The 19356-nt window shown below is 36.1% G+C and overlaps 1 protein-coding gene across 1 annotated transcript in view; it reads left to right on the top strand.

Moving 5' to 3' along the window:
• Positions 1 to 19356, top strand: part of LOC103803904 (WW domain-containing oxidoreductase-like) — a gene marked incomplete at its 3' end in the record, with an annotated part of 105022 nt that overhangs the window by 70554 nt on the left and 15112 nt on the right. Inside the window, exon 3 of the mRNA XM_009076484.1 lies at positions 16259 to 16347. Within this exon, the coding sequence (XP_009074732.1) occupies positions 16259 to 16347 (89 nt within the window). The remainder of the gene's footprint in view (positions 1 to 16258; positions 16348 to 19356) is intronic.

Genomic DNA, 19356 nt, shown 5'->3' with positions numbered 1-19356 from the left:
TTGCAAGGAATTTTCCATGGTGACTTACATGTTTGTTTTCGCCCATCTTAAGTATTCAGTTATTCCTCATATTTCTGAACATATAAATCTTACTGGGCTGCATGTTAGATGTTTTGTTTATCTGAGCCTGACTTGCTCTTACATCTTGCCTCCTGGATTGGGATGCTCTAGGAGATAAAGTGGTTGTGCCTCCTCCTGGTTTTAGTCATAATGCTTAATGGGAGATATGTGGTTGTTGTTTTTTTTCTGTGCTTAAAAGGATTTGAATTATCAGCCTCAGTTCTAGATGTGTGTTCAGAGCAGAAGTTAATTATATCTGAAGGAACCTTCTCTATTCTTTGCCTAAAATGCCTAAATCATCACTCAGCTGGAGACAGAAAAGATTAAGCTGTTCATTTGGGATGTTTTAGGCTTTGCCTCTTGTTTTATGCAAGAAGCATAAGAACACAGCTGAAATAGGTTAGTTACTACACAGGAATTTGAATCATAGTTTGATACTGTACTTTTGATGAGGGCCATGGATACAGGCTGAATGCTCTGACTGAGATCATCAACAGCCTAGTACATTCTTTACTGTGAAAGTGCTGAGGCACTGGCACAGGTTGGCCAGAGAAGCTGTGGCTGCTCCATCCCTGGGAGTGTTCAAGGCCAGGTTGGATGGGGCTTGGAGCAACCTGGTCTAGTGGAAGGGGCTCCTGCCCATAGCAGGGGCCTTGGAACAAGATGATCTTGCAAGTCCCTTCCAACCCAAACAATTCTATGATTTAAATTAATTTTGCATGGGCAAGATAGCTAAAAGGCTTTGTGGATGTGACTTAATGCAAGACACTCAAAGAGGTGCAATTGGCACCTGATGGACTGAGTGTGGCACCTAACATGTCTGTGTTCTCTGGCCTGTCTGTTCTTCTGTCAAGTTTAAGGGTGGTTGCCCGGTTTTTAGTTCTGTATCATTACTCTTTTCAAATACAGTGAGGTGCACTGTCCAGAGGACAGGCTGAGAAAGTGTGTAATTAGTGTGTTTCACTAGGCTGCACTGAAGACTCAGCCAGGTGTGGAGGAGATTGGATGGTAGTTATGAATGAATGTCATTAGTTTGACAGGATGATGAATTAACATTTCTAGCTTTGGAGCCTAAGTTAAAGTGGTTTCATGTGGTCTGGTCTGCACAGGGGATTGCAGCTTATGGCACCTTCAAAATGACATCATATAGCTTGGAAACAGCCATCAGCAAACTGAAATGGAAAAATGACCTGCTAAAAGGGATTCCATTCAGGCCTTTAACTTCAGCTGTCATCCCTCTGCTCCTTTTGCTACTATATTTAAATCTTAAATAGATTTACTTATTTAAAGCAAGTAATTTAACTTCTTAACTGCGAAGCCCTGTTTTTAAAGGAAAGATAAATTTTTTCAGTTTGCTTTGGTTGCTGTCAGTTTTAATGGGAACTTTTCAAAACTCTACAGGGGTCAGGTATGACAAAGTGTTTACCTTTAAAAATGCAAATAGGTATTTCTTAAGCTTGCTAAATTACTGGATGGAGCTCAGGAAATTAGGATCTGTTACAGCACAACATACTTTTCCAGTGCTAGCAGTTGCTTGGTGGAGATTTATTTTTAGGTGAATAGTCATCCTATTCTTCAGGAACAAGGCAAATTAACACCTTTAGAAAATTATTGTACAGCTCTTTATGGAGTTCTGAGAAGCAGCTCAGGATTTTGTCTCATGTGTTTGCTTTCTTATTTTTTTTCTTTTTTACAGATCCAGCACCATAGCATGAGGTGTTTGAAAAATTGAATTGAAACCAAATGCTTACAAGTGTTAAAAGGCAACTGAATGTTTGGCTTAAATATGCTCATTGCCTCATCTACTTCACTGATGGCATTTTTCATTGCTGATACTTTAATTTATGAAATAATCATGGAGTTAGTTGATTATAGAGATGCTGTTGATTATTTTAAACAAAAATCAGTACTTTTGGAGCCTTTCCATTTTTTTTTTACTTGTCTGTGTCCTCCTAAAATTGCCTACTTAATCAAAGTTTTATAAATATAAACCTGCTCTGCCTTATTTTCTTGGCATATCTTTTCACATGGGCCTGAGAGAATTTAGTGAATCATGCCTTGAATTGCTCTGTGGTAACTCGTGCACTTCAGTGTTCTTTAACTGGTCAGATTTGCTGTCAAGATTGGAGAAGACAGAATGAAGTAAAAGAAAAAAAGACTAAAATTTTGCTGAATGGTGTCATGGGAGGGGATAAAAGGGCTATTTTCACTTAACTTTGTCAGGTATGTAGCTAAAGATAGAAATTGGCAGTGGTCATGGGCTTTTCAAGCTACAGGTACATGAGAAAAATAACCCAACTGCAAAGTTCACAGCCATTGTGTATCATGGTCAGTTCTGAAACTGTTTGGTAAAGTACATCATGGCTATGAAAATTTTACCTGAAAATAATGCAAGGACAATAGGATTCTGTAAAGTATAACATAGTCTGTGGAACACAGCATAGGAACCATGGGTTTCTGTGACAAACTGCAGCTATGACTGCTTGTAGCATTACATGCTACAAAACTATTATAGTTATTATAAAACTATAAAACTTGCTTGCTTCATTGAAAATGAACTTTCTTTTCAAATTTCTACAGAGATAATTTACCTTTGCATTTTGACTCCATAAGTGACTTTTTCATGATTGCATTATTTAAGATGCTACTGATTTAAGCATCTTTGAAAAGTTTGCTAGAAGGTTTTTGGAAGTTAACATTTCTTCTAGAGCAAAAGGCAAATTTTGTCTAAAATTCCTTGAAAATTTTATTGCATTGTGTTGATCATAAAAGTTGCAAGTTTTATGGTATCAAGGTAAAAAACATGTTTTTTTTTTTTTTGGAGGGCCTCTGTTTTGACTTGTCTACCATTCACGTTACTAATTGTATGTCAGTGACCCCCAGAGGTCTAACCAAGATTGCTACAATATTGTATTGTGTACTCTGCTAAATTGTAAGAGACAGCCTGAGCATCACAGAATGTGAAATTTATACTGGTAAAGAGGGACTATGGATTGGCAGTCCATCAATTTTAGCCAAAACTAAATCAGTAGTAATATCAGAGGAGCCCTGTGGTTTCATCCAGACTGTGATCCACTTAATCATTCTACTCTCTGATGCATGAGAACCTCTCTGACTCCTGGAGAGATGGAGGAAGAGATTTTCTACAAAAAGCGACAACAAAAAACCTGTTGAAAATACTTTCTTTTCTTTTTCTTGTAGATTGAGATGTAGAAGTTATGAAAATGATGTGTATGTATGGCAAGATATTATTTATATTCCATAAGAGTAACCGTTGTTCCAGTGTAATGGCAGCCCCCCCCTTTATTCCTCAGCATCATGAATTTTTTTCATTTTGTGATCTATTAGATGGCTTTTTGGTCTAACTACACTTTTAGATCTTATTGAATAGAATTTGTGTTGCCTTATAGGAAACTTGTTTCATAATTCATTAATTATTTATTATTACTTGACCTTACAGTACATGAAAAAACCTATCCCATAACTGTAATTTCAATTCTCTCTTGTGTGAAATCAATCACATTCCACATCTTTTATATTATTTAAAATGTGAATGATGAAATTTTCTTGTGGATTTCTCCCAGGTTACTGAGAACTTTCAAACATTAGTGTGTAGGAAATGTGCAGGCTGTCCCCTGTAGACCTGAGCAAACTCCTGATTGCATTGCAAACTCTGCAAAACCATTTGCAGTGGATGAGCTGTCCCTCTTTGTCAGTGGAACTGGGGCTGGTGCTGAAAAAAACCAGTCTGGGGCTGGTAAAGACCAGGAGCATTTTATAAACATATACTTCATAGGATATTTTTTTGTCTCTGTGTACAGGTAATATTTAGATAAGGATAGTCAGCTTTTAATTAGTACCTCCTCCCTACCCCTACAACTCAAATTGTTTGTGGTAATGATACCACAGAACAAGTTTGACATGTGACATTTCCAATGCTGGTGGGAGCTCCTTGGCGGTTGGATAACTGGAGAGTTCACTCCTGGTATTTGCATACCCAATATCATGTGAGCAAAGTGAGGGGTGTTATGTTTATACTTACAGCTCAGGAATAACTGAGGAATGCTGTGGGAATCATAGAATCAACTGGATTGGAAAAGACCTCCAAGATCAAGTCCAACCCTACCATGGTTACTAGACCATGGCACTAAGTGCCACATCCAGTCTCATCTTGAAAACCTCCAGGGGTGGTGAATCCACCACCTCCCTGGGCAGCTCATTCCAATGCCTGATCACTCTTTCTGTAAAAAATCTCTTCCTAATATCCAACCTAAACCTCCCCTGGCAGAGCTTGAGTCTGTGCCCTCTTGTCCTGCTTCTGGTTACCTGTGAGAAGAGACCAACCCCCACCTGACTCCAACCTCCTTTCAGGTAGTTGTAGAGGGTGATAAAGTCACCCCTGAGCCTCCTCTTCTCCAGGCTAAACAACCCCTGGTGGATGCAAGAAAGTGGTGCAAGTTCTGTTAGTGATACTGAGATAGTTTCCAATTTCTTAGACAATAATTTCTGAAAATGCATGAGTGTATATAAAAGAAAAGGAGAAATCAGTAATGCACTTGAGATTTGAAGGATACTTTTTTGCTGAAAATCTGCAAGAGAGGTATTAGAGTAAGAGTTTTTAAACAATATTTTAAACATGAGATAGGTTGTAGAACATTTACATTTGTACCTCAGCCTGCATGAGCACAGAAGTGTAAGATTTTTGTCCTTGACAAAATATCTTGCCCCTTATTATTAATTCCTTCTCCTTTTGCCTGTGTGTACGTCCATATTTTTTTCTCTACAAGGCAGTTTATCAAAAAAATATGCTTTTCCTCCATTTTTTTCTTTCAGCAGTTAAATGCCAAATGTTGTAAGCTCTAAAACATATCCATGTTGCCAGATTGTATCTTACACAAACTCCTGACTGCTTTAGAAACATACATAATCATATTAAGCAAGAGCCATTCCAGCTATTCATGGATAGGCTTTTAAGAACATCAGATGTAATTGACAGTATTTAATTTTACTTAAATAACAAAAGCTTTGTAAGTATAGGTTTTCCTGATACCTGAGCATAGTTAGGAAAAAAAATGCAGTGTACATGTAATATTATACAAGGAAATAAAGTTAATTTTCTTGAAATATACAGTAGAGTATATAGATGGAGTGTGGGAAAAATAGTGGAATGAAAAGTATAATGCTATTTTCCTAAGCCACATTTGCTAAATGCAGACTTTTGCAAGGTCAGCAGTTATACTGGAGTTGAGCAGAAATGGCTTCAGTGGCTTTAACTTTACCAGTGCCCTTGATGAGGTGCAGAGTTGTCAGTATTCTCGTAAAATTCCTCAGTGATGGCTTCTTCTGTTCTCTTTATTTCCTTAAGTGAACATCTGTCTAATTGTTCACCTCCATTGCTTTAGTGCTTTCCTCATGCTTTCTCTGTTTCCAGACAATAAACTTTATTTTCTTCATAAGAATTCAGTCTACGCAAGGGTATTAGGCAGCTTGTTTGCACCTTTTAATTTCTGGAAGTTTTCCAGAAGGGCTTTTTGCTGTAGTTCCAATGGGTTCATCAGTGAATCATGTAACATAATGCAGCATTGTGTTTGGGTTTTTATCCGTTACCTTCTGTTTATAAACATCTGCTTGGAAATTTTCTTTTTGAATTTTGTTTTAATATGTTTTACATTTTTGCATGTGGCATATGGGTAAGATATACAGTAGCTGCTATTTTTTCAGGTGTTCAGGTAGGTACAGCCAGCATTTACCTTAAAATTTGGGAAGAGCCTAAGCTATTTGCTTAAAAACCTAAATTTTAAGGTAGAATATGTATCAGTTATTTAGCTGTATAAACAATATCTGTTAAATTAAAAGCAGTTTAATAATTGAATGGCTACAGTAAAATGTGGCATGAACACTTATGGTTGCAGAATTGCAGAAGGCATCTAAAAAGTCGGTCTGTCCAGTAGAGAGAGTATTGCTCACAAATTTAGCATGTTGCTGCTCTTCATGTTCAGTTCTTTGTGTTCATTTCTTTTTGCTTCTTTTATGAAGGGGAAAGGCAGTGGTGGGGGTTGGTTTTTTAAAAGATTAATTCATTCCCTCTCCCTCTTATCTGCAAATCATTTATATCAATCTTTCTTCAGGCAAATATTTAAAGTTCAGTGTAGGTGGTTGTTATGCTTTTCTTGCTGCTTTACTTGCTGTATGGCAGCACTTCCTTGTTTTGTATGTACAAATACCCATGCAAAAATAATTTTTAAGACATTTTTCATCCTTATGACTGTTGTTCATGCGCAAGTTGTAGTTAGGGTAAGTGTTCTAGTAAGTTTAATGAGAGGCTGTGTACTCTCACACTATATTGCTGCATGAGACAGTTATTTTCAGGAGTATTTTTGTCATCTTGAGGTCATAATTTTATAATAAAATTAATGTATATTTACTAAATGAAAATTTCAAAGCTTTTCACGTTGATGGTGGTTACAAATGAGACACTTGATGTTGAACTTCATTCACATTTACACTGAAATATTTTAACTTAATTATTAGAACAATGATATGTGGCCTTGTCACCCTTGTCTGGGCTTGCTTTGTGCATCTGTAAAATACAGGGTCTGGACTTTGATCTCAGTGGTTTAGACAACCTTGGAATTTCCTTATGTTTTTAATGGTGTGTTTGGTGTTATATCTATATTACTGATTGCAAGGAAAACAAAATGATTCCTGAGATGGGCCATGTTTTCACACAAATTTGATTTCACCTTTTGTGTTTATTTTGTTCATCTTTTCTTTGTCATACAATACTTCTTTACAAAGAGAGTGCAGAGAAACTTCCTCCTTTTGTGATCACAAATCAGGTGGCAGAATGGCAGGTTTCCATGTTCTGGTACTGTTCAGATATGGTTGGTGTTTTCTTGTGCATGCAGAAAGACTTCATATTTTTGTTCAAGTCTATATTGTGTATATGGAGTGTATATTAAGAATCTAATCCTCCCAACCCTTGCACAAGAAATCTTTACTAATGTGATTCAGTGCTTTTATTTCACTTTCTAAAATTGCATACATATCAATGTGACCATTTTCAATCTATCTCTTAACTCGAGAATGAGAACATTTGGGGAAATAAAAGAATCTGTGTATATGTTTATCTTTTTGAGGATACTGTTCTGTAAGATATCTATGTTATATTTTTAAGTCTAGGAGTCTGTAACTGAACTGCCAATTAAAATACCTTAAATAGCTAATTATTCAGTTCTTTAATTTCTTTGTCTCATGTATTTATTTCTACTTATGTTGAAACATCCTGGAATTATTCATGAATGTAGAAGTGATGACATTTAACCATATTGATATTTGTATTTTGCAAATATTAAGAGTGGGGGGAAAGAACTGTACCTTAAATCTCTTTGCAAGCTTTGACATGCTGAGAATAGCTGCAATGCATTTGTAAACCTGCAGACGTCACCATTCTGCCAATTAATTGTGTTGCATGAAATGTTCTATAGTGCTATGGCCACATTTAAAATATATGTTGCTCCCTTCTAGCAATTATAGCACTTTGGTTTTAACCTGAAACAATTCAATCAGATTAATTTTAATATTGTGATTTCATTTTCAACATTCCACTAAGGGTAAGAGTATGCTTTCCTTTTTACCTCGTACGAGCCACGTCCTTAGACTTGTCTTTAATTACTAGTTATTGTTGTTTCAATACAGATTTATGAACTACTTATTTTGTGTCATATAACATACCATTTTTAAGCAACATTTTTCAATCTGAACACAGCTTCCAGGAGGGCAAGCTGCCCAGAACATCAGTGATCTCACAGTTATTACTTCGTGTCATATATAATCTTGTTTTTTCCTGCAACAAATAAATCTTTGGGCCTCCCTGCAAAAAACATTTGTGGTTACAGTATAATAAAAATAAACCGTTTGTCGTGACTGCAGCTGACATTTATCAGCCTATTTGTGGGTGCTCTTTCTCTCTCTGTATAATACGGAACATAATTTGTCACTTTGTAAATACATTCCAGCCTAAATCCCTGCCAGCATCTGTTAGTGTTTGAAGGATTAATGCACTGCACAGTGCATGTCTGCACTTTCAGGCAACAACATAGCTTATGATTATGGATCATGAGAGAACAGGGAAAAAGGGTTCATTTTGTATTTACTTAAACATTGTTGCCCTTTTGACCATCATGCTTTTCTCGTCTTGTCATCTGGAGTAGGGATGCTAACTTTCCCTCTGTCTGTAACAACTGCACATGAAATCCTGCTGTAAGTTTTAGACACAGTGTGTGTAGAGCTTTGCATATAAGATAACTCATCTCTGATTTTAAGTATAATCGACAGCGATAACAAGGTGTTGCAATTGGGATGTTAATGGTTTGGTCCGTTAAAAAATTCTGTTTCACCCCCAGCCTCTGCCATTTCCGACAAATCCATTACCCCGTTGCCTCTTACTTCTCAGCAACCCATAAACTGGGTTTATTTAATCTTAAAAGCTTCAAATTGAGGGAGTTTTTAAAAGGAAACAAAGTATGTAGCTTCTAAATTATCCCAATGCTGTTTGCCTTGTTGCTCTTTTTGAAAGTGCATTCTGCTATCACTTTGAATCTTGCAGAATGAAAGGAATTGAAAGCATCTGAATAGGAGGCTCTCCACAGCTGAGATTGTTACATGTTCCCAGGCTCCCTCGATCATTCTCTAAACAAGGAGATATGTTTATTAGAATAGTAAACCATACACATGTAATATATTGCCAAGATTATTTGAGATTCCCCAAGATAAATTCAAATGAGCTTTACAGGAATGGGCGTTTGGAGACAGAAAGAAGTGATCTATATCCAGGGAAAGAAAAAAATTCAGCTAAAAGTAGGCTCCCAAGTAAATACCCACAGTTCATGTATGTTAAGAGCTAAACAAATTCCTATTGCTAAAAGCTACAGTAGATTTTTTTTTTCTATGCATGTAATTTCTTGCTGTAGAAGCAAATGTGTAGTGCATGCAATTGAACCATGTGCATCCAGGAAAAAACAGGGTATTTGGAACCTTCAAATTGAAGGATTCTGAAATTATAATCCAGCATTTTTTCTGTGTTTTGTTCTCTCTGGTTAAGGAATAATTTTTAAAACGTCCTGAGGAGACTAACTTCTCTTACTATTTTTAATGTAATTTCTTGCTGTAGAAGCAAATGTGTAGTGCATGCAATTGAACCATGTGCATCCAGGAAAAAACAGGGTATTTGGAACCTTCAAATTGAAGGATTCTGAAATTATAATCCAGCATTTTTTCTGTGTTTTGTTCTCTCTGGTTAAGGAATAATTTTTAAAACGTCCTGAGGAGACTAACTTCTCTTACTATTTTTAAGATTTAGGATCCAGCATTTTTTCTGTGTTTTGTTCTTTCTGGTTAAGGAATAATTTTTAAAATGTCCTTAGGAGACTAACTTCTCTTACTATTTTTTAAGCAAGATTTAGGGTTGCTGGAGCATAGTTTACTTTAGTGAAGATATTAATTTCATAAAGAAAAGCAGATGTTTTCCCTTTTTTCCTTTATCATTATCTTCAGAAGATAGGAAAGAACAAATTTACAGAGATAATGATCTCTGTAAGAGTTAACTAATGTAAAGATTGTGAAAGTACATTATTGCTTATTATAGTAGTAAGTGGTATTTATTACAGAAGATTTATTAAAAAAGGATATTAAAATCTGAAAAATGAAGCAACCACAAAGAAATGAGTAAGTGTATTTTGCCTTTCTTTTTTTTCATGTGTAGCCATTACTAATACAGTTTTAAAATTATTGGGGAATTTAAAATGATGATTGCATGACCAAAGCCCTTTCATCTCTAAGTTAGATACAAGGTATATAAATACATACTAAGTTTAATGCAAACTATACCTGGAGACATTAGTCACATTCTTGTATTTGTGACATGTATTTTAAATTATAGGTAAATTAAGTATTTGGAAGAAGGAAAAATATTGGTGTGAATCGTGATATGTTTAAATGTGAGGTCCAAATGCCAAGTTGGTGTGTGAAATCCGCAGGCATGTATTGTGTTGTCTTCATCACTTTTCCACACCTCTCATCTCCAGAATTTCAGTGGTTCATTTCTTGTCTCTATATTTAATATCTGTCTAAGGGAGAATCCAGACTTCTCTGCTGCTTTTATAACCCCCCTGAGATCTACAGTTAAATCTCCAGTTCAGATGTTGTTTCTAGGCTCTCATGGATGAGGATCTTCCACTGCAACTTTAAGACATTCATTTGCAGGACATTGCTAGAACAGCTTGAGAGCTTCAGGTTTTTCTGAAGAAGCCTCTTACCACTTTAATTTGTAGATGATGCCGAAAAGATAAACACTGTTCTCTGCCAAACATCCAGAATTGTTCTGGAGCAGGAATAGAGACAAGGACAAAATTACTACTAATAATTCAGTTTTCATGATAAAATGTCAGTCCAAGTATGATCAGTAATCTGAGCAGTCTTCAGGCTCATACTGACCCATTAAGTCTTGATATATGTGCTCTTCATTTGACTTGGATGAAGGCAACCCCTGCAGAAATTCTTTTTTTTTTTTTTTTTTTTTTTTGGTGAAGAACAGGAAGATTAGTTACTTAAGCAGGAAGAACCAGGCTTTACAAAATCAGGTTTTGGGAGAGCTCACCCACAGTATCAAAATATGTTTGACAGGTTTGAGCAGGAGGAATAGTGGAACATTTAACATCAGTAAATTACAACCAAAATACAGGTAAACCAAATACTGGGAAATAGTGAAACCAAGCATTACTAAATAAATTTTCTTTCAAATGAAACAAAGCAAATCCTTTTCATCTCTGATTTTCATGAAGAATCAAGTTATTCCCAGCTATTTCCTTGTACATCACATAAATGGGTTAATAAAATAATTAATATTTAGGAACTGGTATGTGTTGTGTACCTTCTCTTGCATAGTGAAAATTAGAAAGTGCTGTATAAATATTGCCAGTATTGGGAGGTGGAGGGGGTGAAACTAGAAAAATGGGTGTAAAAATGTTCCACCTTGAGGTCTTCTAATGAATTTTATTAAGGTATATCAAATGTAGCAGAAGAACATATTATTAAAGCATCTAGCATGAGTGTTGGATTGCTCTTAAAGCTGTATGATGCATCCATTCCCATCAGCTCCATGGGGAGTAGCTGCAGAGCATTCAAAGCAAACAACCAGGTGAAGCTGCCATTGCATAAATACAGTTTTGCATGAAGTACCAAATGTTGACTACATTAGGGACAGTAATACTTGCAGTCCTAATCCTGAGTGAAAGCCTTTTTCCCCATTAGGTGCCTCCATAAATAGTGCATGGCACTGGCTATTGACTGCCATAAGCTATGTGTCAAATTGTCAGATGTGCTTCTAAAACACCCCCTACTCCATCCTCAGCATGGAAATATGAGTTTATTTGGGTGTTGTGAGGTTTGGTTATTTGTTTACTTCACCTATTTTCAGATAATTCCACAGATTTTTTTTTTCATCAGCTTTGATCTCACATTCTTTTTTTTTTTGTGAGGATTTTTCTGTTTCTCATGCTGCATATAAGAACTATCTGCATTCCAAGATGTTGTCATGAAGATTTTTCTGTATCAAATTAAACTGCTTCTTACCAATTGATTGTACTTGCAGTTCCTCGAAGTCAGATGTTTTTGTTGTTCAGTTTTGAGTTAAGGATTTTTAAATATCAAAGATGGATACAGGATATTTTTTGAGAGTAAAATTATTCTGTAAATTATCTAGTGTCCACTAGAATACATTTTAAGTAGGCCCTTACAAAATGACTTGTACTTACATAAGATACAGGGGCTACAGCATATTTATTAAGACTCTTCAACTCTGTATGAAACTGGAGCAGTCAGAAGTAATGGTGTCTGCTGAAAGATTCTTTATCATATGAATTTACTTTTAGTCATCTATTATTTATTTCAGCTATTTTATATGCCATTATAATAAATATTATGACAGAGAAAGCTTTTATGCTTCAACTTATTGTACTGCTCTTCACTTCCTTGCAATCCGTCAGGAAAATGTAGCTATGCTTTACCTATATTTAACGTAAATCATCACTTACATTTGAATGAAAAATTCACTATGAAAAAAGGCTTCGTTTTCAATACCAAGACACAAATGCACAATCATGTTTACTGCCAAACTACTCTACCATGCAGTGTTCATTTTTAAACAATTTTTAAGCTGTAAAGTGAATACATTGCATATAGTGAAATAGTTACTTTTCTGGGTGTTTTCACTTTCGTGTTAGTTTCTGGCTCAATAAGCATTTTTCTAGCATGAGTGCAAAGTATAGCCAATTGCACTTAAGCATTTTTAATATTTTTGCTCCAATAGGGAGCAACTTACATACAAAACTGAACAAACTGTTTTTTAGTGTTATGTAGAGTAATGAAACATACCTGAAATATTGATAAAGCATTTTTTAGAACTGGGCATGAAATCATCAAATAGGTGATAAAATTTTTCCTTGCATTTTTCAAAATGTTATTGTGTTGGGTTTAAAAGAGGACTTGTTAGGAACTGGAGAGTGATATGCCTTTGGCTGTTTCTTTGAAGACAGGATTGTTGATGCTTGGACATTGTTAGCCTTGAACTGCTTGTTGGGCTCCATGAAATACAAATATCCCCATCCCAAATGTACCATCTCAAGGTCCTGGCTGACCTTGTTTTCACAAGGTTCAGTAGATAGCAGAAGTTCATCTGCCTCTTGTGTCTATTCTCCTTTTGGTCAGTTTGCAAAGTTGGTCTGAATCTAGTTGTGAAAGTGGTTTGGATGGAGTTGTGTCACTTGTCCTGGGGCTCTGCAGTGGGAGCAACAGGTCATTTTGCACAGGCCTTCAACAGCACACATAGTAATGATCCTGTGATTTAGAAATGAGCTCTTTAAATTATTCTACACTCATTCTATTATCTAGTTTCCCCGTAAAATGATGTAATTGAAAATAAAGCAGTAGAGGGAACATTAATATCTTTTGCCAATTTAATTTTTAAAATTCTGAAGTTTCCTGCCTTAGTGTATTGATTTTATGATGACAGTTTAAAGACTGTCTCCTGTATTTGGGAAAGTGGCAAGTCTCATTTAAGACTTCACAACATAAAATGAGGCACAATTCAGTACTGAAAACATGTGAAGAGAAATGGTGAGAGACATCAGCATAATACAATTATGACACATTAGATCAGGATTTGCAGCATACCATTAACAATCAGTTCTGACTGCGGAGTACAATTACATTTAAGATGCCTTTTAGCAAAATGTTTGTTTAGTTTTATATTTTATTAAACCCCCACATTTTATTTTTCTATAAATATCACAAGATGTGCCACCTAGGTTTCTAGGGAGAGCAGGAAAACATTATAACAAAGGCAATACTGAGCTACTGTAAGAAAACAAAAAGCCTCCTACTTGTCGTTGATTGGAGATATTCTTACATTATTAACATCCCTTGCACATATAGTACCTTATTCAGAGTTTTTTCTTATAAAGAAGTTGTGACATAGAAGTAAGAGTGGGAAAATTTGGCATGAAAATTCATTGATTCTAAAGGTTTAGCATTTCACATTCTCAAACCGTAATAGGAATTGATGGTCTACGGATTACCTCTGAGGGGTGAGAGGTGCTGGAATCTCAATTAATGAGGGAGAACCTGAAACAAAAAAGTTGGGGAACTTGCCTAAATTCATGATATGTAAACTTATTTCTTCCCCATTTTCTTTTCAACTTGAAGTACAGACATCTCTCTTCTGTGTTTGAAATCAGTAGCAGAAGCCTAATATGTGACACCAAGACGAAAAGCATTACCTGAGTCATATCGTGTGGACTTGAGTCCGTGTCCCCAGGAGGACAGTAGCTAACAGCTTGTGGTGTAGTACCATAGTGCTGTTGAAGTACTTGATTATTATGTCTTTTGACCCCCTTATGTCCCTGTATTTGTAGCATTCTTGTCCTTTTACCCTTGGGAGAGACAGGAGAATGTTTCAACTGAGGAAAGAAGAAACAAAATAAACCAAACTATGCACACCACTTCTCTAGTAAGAAAACAGCTTTGAACTGCACGTTTGAGGAGAAATTGTTCTGGAGTTCTGTTGTATAATTCAAGGCAGCATCGTCTTTCTCAAGTCTCTGACCATCAAACAGAAGAAAATATTTACCCAGTGGGGCAAAATGAATTCCAGAGTGACGTGCATCTTGTGAGGGTAAAAAACCCTCTTTGTAGCAAAGTTTGGTTTAGCATTTTCAAACTCCATCAATTGATACTTCCTATGGAGACTGAACCTGTTGAAATTTTAGTTGTATTTATTTTGCTGTCCTGATAGGTCTGGCTGGAGTGGGACAAAAGGAATTTGAGTGATATTCTGTTTAAACCCAACCTGTAAGGTACTTGTAGCGGGCAGAGTGGGTACAAGAGAAATAGAAAACAGATGTAGGGAGCAAAGTGACAGATGTAATGAAACGGGGATCAGATGAATTGCTTGAGCTTGGGAGACAATGGGATCTCTCTTCCTGGCTTCCTTCTGTGCTGACATGTGTGCTGCTTCCTTTCCATTCTTCCAGCAGTGCTCAGTGTATAACCTTGTAATCCCAGTAGATCCTCTGTTACAGCATGGTGCTAACAAAGCTCCTATCGTCTCTTCACCCAAATGCTGCTTTTTATCACACAGTTCTGCTCCGTCTGCTCCATATTCTTCTACTCTTACTTTTAGCAGTGCTAATGTCCTGTCTAAATCATGACTGTTATATGTAGGTAGCATGTTGGGATTACATGAAGTGTCTCTCTAAATTCATTTTTGCCAAATAAGCTAAGCAGAGGGGGGTGAAATTAGACATTTTGAAGTTTGAGGAAGAGTACAGGGCTTTTGCCAGCTTACTTTTATGTGCCAGAGAGTTTATGTGGTGTTGGGCAGCAGCGAGTCTAAAACTGAGGGTAAGCACAAATACACATGTTCTTAATTCCTTAGTGGATAGACCTGATTTATATGTCATGATGGTTGGTATTTTGCAGAGGATCATAGATGTTTTGAAGTGTAGTGTTTGTGGAAGAACAAAATACAACCACTGGATGTTGTAGTGCAGACACAGCTGCAGTCAAAGGAAAGCTAGTTCAGAATTCAGTCTTGAGAGTACAAGTGACTGCTTGGTTCTGTTATGACTTTCACTTTAGTGGTTGCATTGAAAATAGACTGGTTCTGTTATGACTTTCACTTTAGTGATTGCATTGAAAATAGACTTTTGATTCATTTTATTCTGGGATTTGGAGTGTGTTTAAAAAGACTGAGGACCATGAATCTTAAAGCTGAAAGTATTGAGAAGAGTTGATGGTGTCTAATGTTAGCACCTTTGGGTTAACCTGTCATTTTGTGGGATTGTGTGTTGTCTTCTAAGTGAAAAATTGGCTTTAAGTAAATGCAGAATTTCTTTCAAAGACACAGAGTCACAGAATCAAATTGGAAGACACTTTAAAGGTCATCTTATTCCAACCCCCCTGCTATGAACAGGGGCACTTTGTGCTAGCCCAGGTTGCTCCAACGCCCCATCCAACCTGGCCTTGAACACTTCCAGGGATAGGGAGTCCACATTCTCTGGGAATGCTGTCCCAGCACCTCACCACCTTTATAGTAAAGCACAAATATATTGTGCACTGGTAAACTCTTACTGTATGGAGAACTGTCTAGGCTGATAAGTTGTTTTCTGTAGTCATTTTATACTATCTTTTATATAATATATAGATTGTTTTGGATTCATATGTGCAAGTCTGAATTTAGCAGGTTTTTATAGTGTTTACTGAGTTTTTTCCCATTGTTATGGTATATAAAAATAGCATGCATTGAGAATAACAATTATTCTGCTTTTTATTTCTTGAGTTACATAAGTTTCACCATCAAAATGGAAGCAAATGGGTACCTTATTAACACTGCCTTGTGTGGATTCATTGCATTATATAAAGTTGTGTATGTTTTTAGCAGAACCACCAAATCGCAATGCTACTTTTGGCACTAAATGTTGTGCTCATCCATTCCTTTTGATGATTTATATTCACTTTGGGGTTATAATGTTAAACAAGGAAATAAGACAAGTTTCATAACACATTTGCTGTAACATGATACTATGAACCAAACTTGCTGTTATTTATCTCTTGTTAAAAAAAATATTTTCTCTTTTTCCAGCATAAAGCCAAGGTAGAAGCAATGACCTTAGACCTTGCTTCTCTTCAGAGTGTGCAGGACTTTGCTGAAGCATTCAAATCCAAGAATCTGTAAGTACTCCAAAAATTATATGTAATAATTTCTTGTTATTTTAATGTCTTTATCATCTGAGCACAGTTGGCAGAATTCACCATAGCTGGATGGATCAGCAACTGCAGTTTGTGAATAATCTTTTCACAAGATTTTTTTTTTTTTTAAATGTAAATTAAAGATCATTTGTTTTCATGCTAAAAAAGAGTAAAATTACAGATGTTTTGCTATTCCATGTGTAGCTTCAACTTTAAAGGTGTTTTTTTTACCTCTATGACTATTGAAAAAGGCCAAAGCTGAACTGCATAAAAAAGAGCTCAGGCAACTTTTCACAGTTTTGCAGTGGTTTGGAAGAGGTCAGGGATGAGCAATTAGTGCACTCCTTGTCTTCCTTTCTTTCCTAACCTTCTCTCTCTCTCTTTTCATTTTTGAAGCTTTAAAAAATATAGCTCTGTGAGCCAGACAGCTCCATTTCCCAGACCTGTGTCTGGAATAGTCCATAATAAAAATAAAAAAGAAAAAAAGAAAAAGGGGGAGAAGAGGCGATAATGACGTCACTTAACAATAGACAAATTTTATATGGAGAAAATCAGGTTAGCTTCCAAGTGGTTTGTTTAATTTAGCTCGAACAAAGCAATGAATCTCTAAATTGAAGAAATTATTTGAAAACTTGTAAGTGCCAACTCTTGACAATAGATTTCACACTTCCTGCTTTTATCCACAGTTTGACCCATTGATTGTTGCGAGTATTCAAACTTAGGTTTTTTTCTGGGAATATTTCTGTAACAGATATGCATCTTTTTGTTCTTCTCGAGAGAATATGGCCTCTTAGACAGCTTTGAAAATACTTTTCATAGTGAAAATATATAACAAAGAATGTTTCTTCACTTTTGAAATACTGCCAAAGCTAAATCTCACATGGATAGACAGGTGACATTTTAGTACTTATAGGTCTTTTAGATTCAAAGAATTGTCAAAACTGACTTCTAACATAAGTTCCTTTACTGCCAAAATACTTAGTATCAATATTTTCTTATTGTATCATCCTCATATATTAAAATTTCTTGAAAGACAAATCCTTGCAGTATTGCTGCTTTAATACTAACTCGATTTTGTAATGTAAGAGCAGTAAGTGTTTTAATTTAGCATCTTCATGCTTTTAATTTGCTACATTTCTCTAAAAACTATATGGTGCAGTGGAAGCTCAAAACCACCCTTCTTCCAAATGAAGCTCTTGACTTGTGTGTTGTAGGTCCTATCATGGCCATCCTAGCTAGTCCTTTTGGTATGTATGTTTATAAATCCTTGCAAGTGAACATGCTTAAATCAATTTTTGCCAGAGAACTTTGAAAATTAGAAGATCTAGAATCAGTAAAACCTGTTTTATTTTTGTTGGCATGCACTGTTTTACCAGCTTAGATCTGTTAAGCGACATTGTCAGTGATGGACAGGTTTTACTAATGCTTTGCTCTCCTTTTGTTTGGAAAAGTTTTTGTAATAGACAGCATCTAAAGCCTCTGCTTTGTCTTCAGATATTTCTGTCTAAAATCTGTGCTTACATGTGCCTGTGTCTGGCAGGACTACTCCAAGCATTATAGAAAAGTCTAAGGTCTGTATTTGTTGTGAGGTTTTGACCAAAATGAATTTCCAGTTATATTTTGTTTGAAGTCTGAGGCTGGATGGAAACCAGACCCCACACACTGCCTATAGCAGTGAATCTTTTATCTGATACAGATACACAAGAGTTACCTTACAATCATCTGCACTGGCAGGAGAATGTACTGGAAGACCTACTAGGTCTTTCTGGTCTCTGATTTTTTGTGATTTAACTATGTCTGTATAAGGTCAGAAAAGCAATTATATGGCAGTAGCATCTTATTACTACAATGCTGGGCCTATGTGTTTTCCAGCACTAATGTACACTAACGACTTTTGTCTCTTCGTTTATTTCTTTTGCTGCAGTGTCCAGAGGCTTTTGTCACATTGGTGATTCCTTTGTACTAGTGGCTTTATGAGCAACTGAAAGGAATCTTACAGGCTTCAGTGACAGACTGAGCCTTATTCTTTATGCTTTGGCAAGTCTTGTCAGTTGGCAGCCTAACTCTCTTATGAGGGGTCAATATCCCTGATTTCATGCACCTGTAGCAGCTTTATTTTGATAGAGTTTCCCCCATTCCCATGAGGTAGCTGTCACTCCTGTTAATGAGTGTAGAAAATACATTATAAGCATAGAGTTTTCTCTCTTACAAAATCTCCTACAAATTACTTAACAATAAAATAGTAAGAAAAACAAATAAAGTGTTTGGGGTCTTTTTTCAGAACAAAAAATATCATTTGAGTTCTGAGTTGTATGGACCTTGGCTTCTGGGAAAAACTACAATAATTGTAAAATGTGAAGGAGAAATTTTGTGTTTGATTTCTCACAGCACTTTATGTGAAAAGGCTTTTAGCATTCACTTGTGAACATCTTAAACTTCCATGTGAAAATAGCTTTATTTTCTGGGGTTAATTTTTCTGGTCCACTATAGGTTTCTGGGACACTTTGGTATTTTGCAGAATCTGTTGGTCTTAGTGACACCTGATCTAATAACTGAAAGTTTATAAAATTGAGAATAGATAAGCATGCCTTTTGAAATTCTGCTTTTTTGGGATACTTTGTGGCTTTAGTTGCTATGTTTGTCAGCAGATATAAGGTGTGTTCATAGTCACATCACATCCTGGGAGCCTGTTCTTCTCTGGTTGAAAAGAGTCTTCAAGGACTGTGTTTCACAGATCTCTTCTTGGATGAAAAAACTAAAATGGAACTACTCCAGGAAATGATCTCTAAATTTCATTGAGTTAAAACATCAAAACCTCTTGCAGCTGTGGAAGGTGGTGGTGGTGGGATTGAAGGGAGCAGAGGGGAAATCGCTGAGATTGTGAATCTCCCACCTTAATCAAATAACTTGCAGAGGAAAAAAATGCCTTCTTGAATGTGCTTGGGAATCTGAGAGATCGTGGAAACCACGTGAAGAATGAAGTCATCCTCT

Source organism: Acanthisitta chloris, unplaced genomic scaffold (assembly GCF_000695815.1).
Source record: "Acanthisitta chloris isolate BGI_N310 unplaced genomic scaffold, ASM69581v1 scaffold13016, whole genome shotgun sequence".
Classification (NCBI taxonomy): Eukaryota; Metazoa; Chordata; class Aves; order Passeriformes; family Acanthisittidae; genus Acanthisitta; species Acanthisitta chloris.
This window is presented reverse-complemented; position numbering and strand designations above follow the sequence as displayed.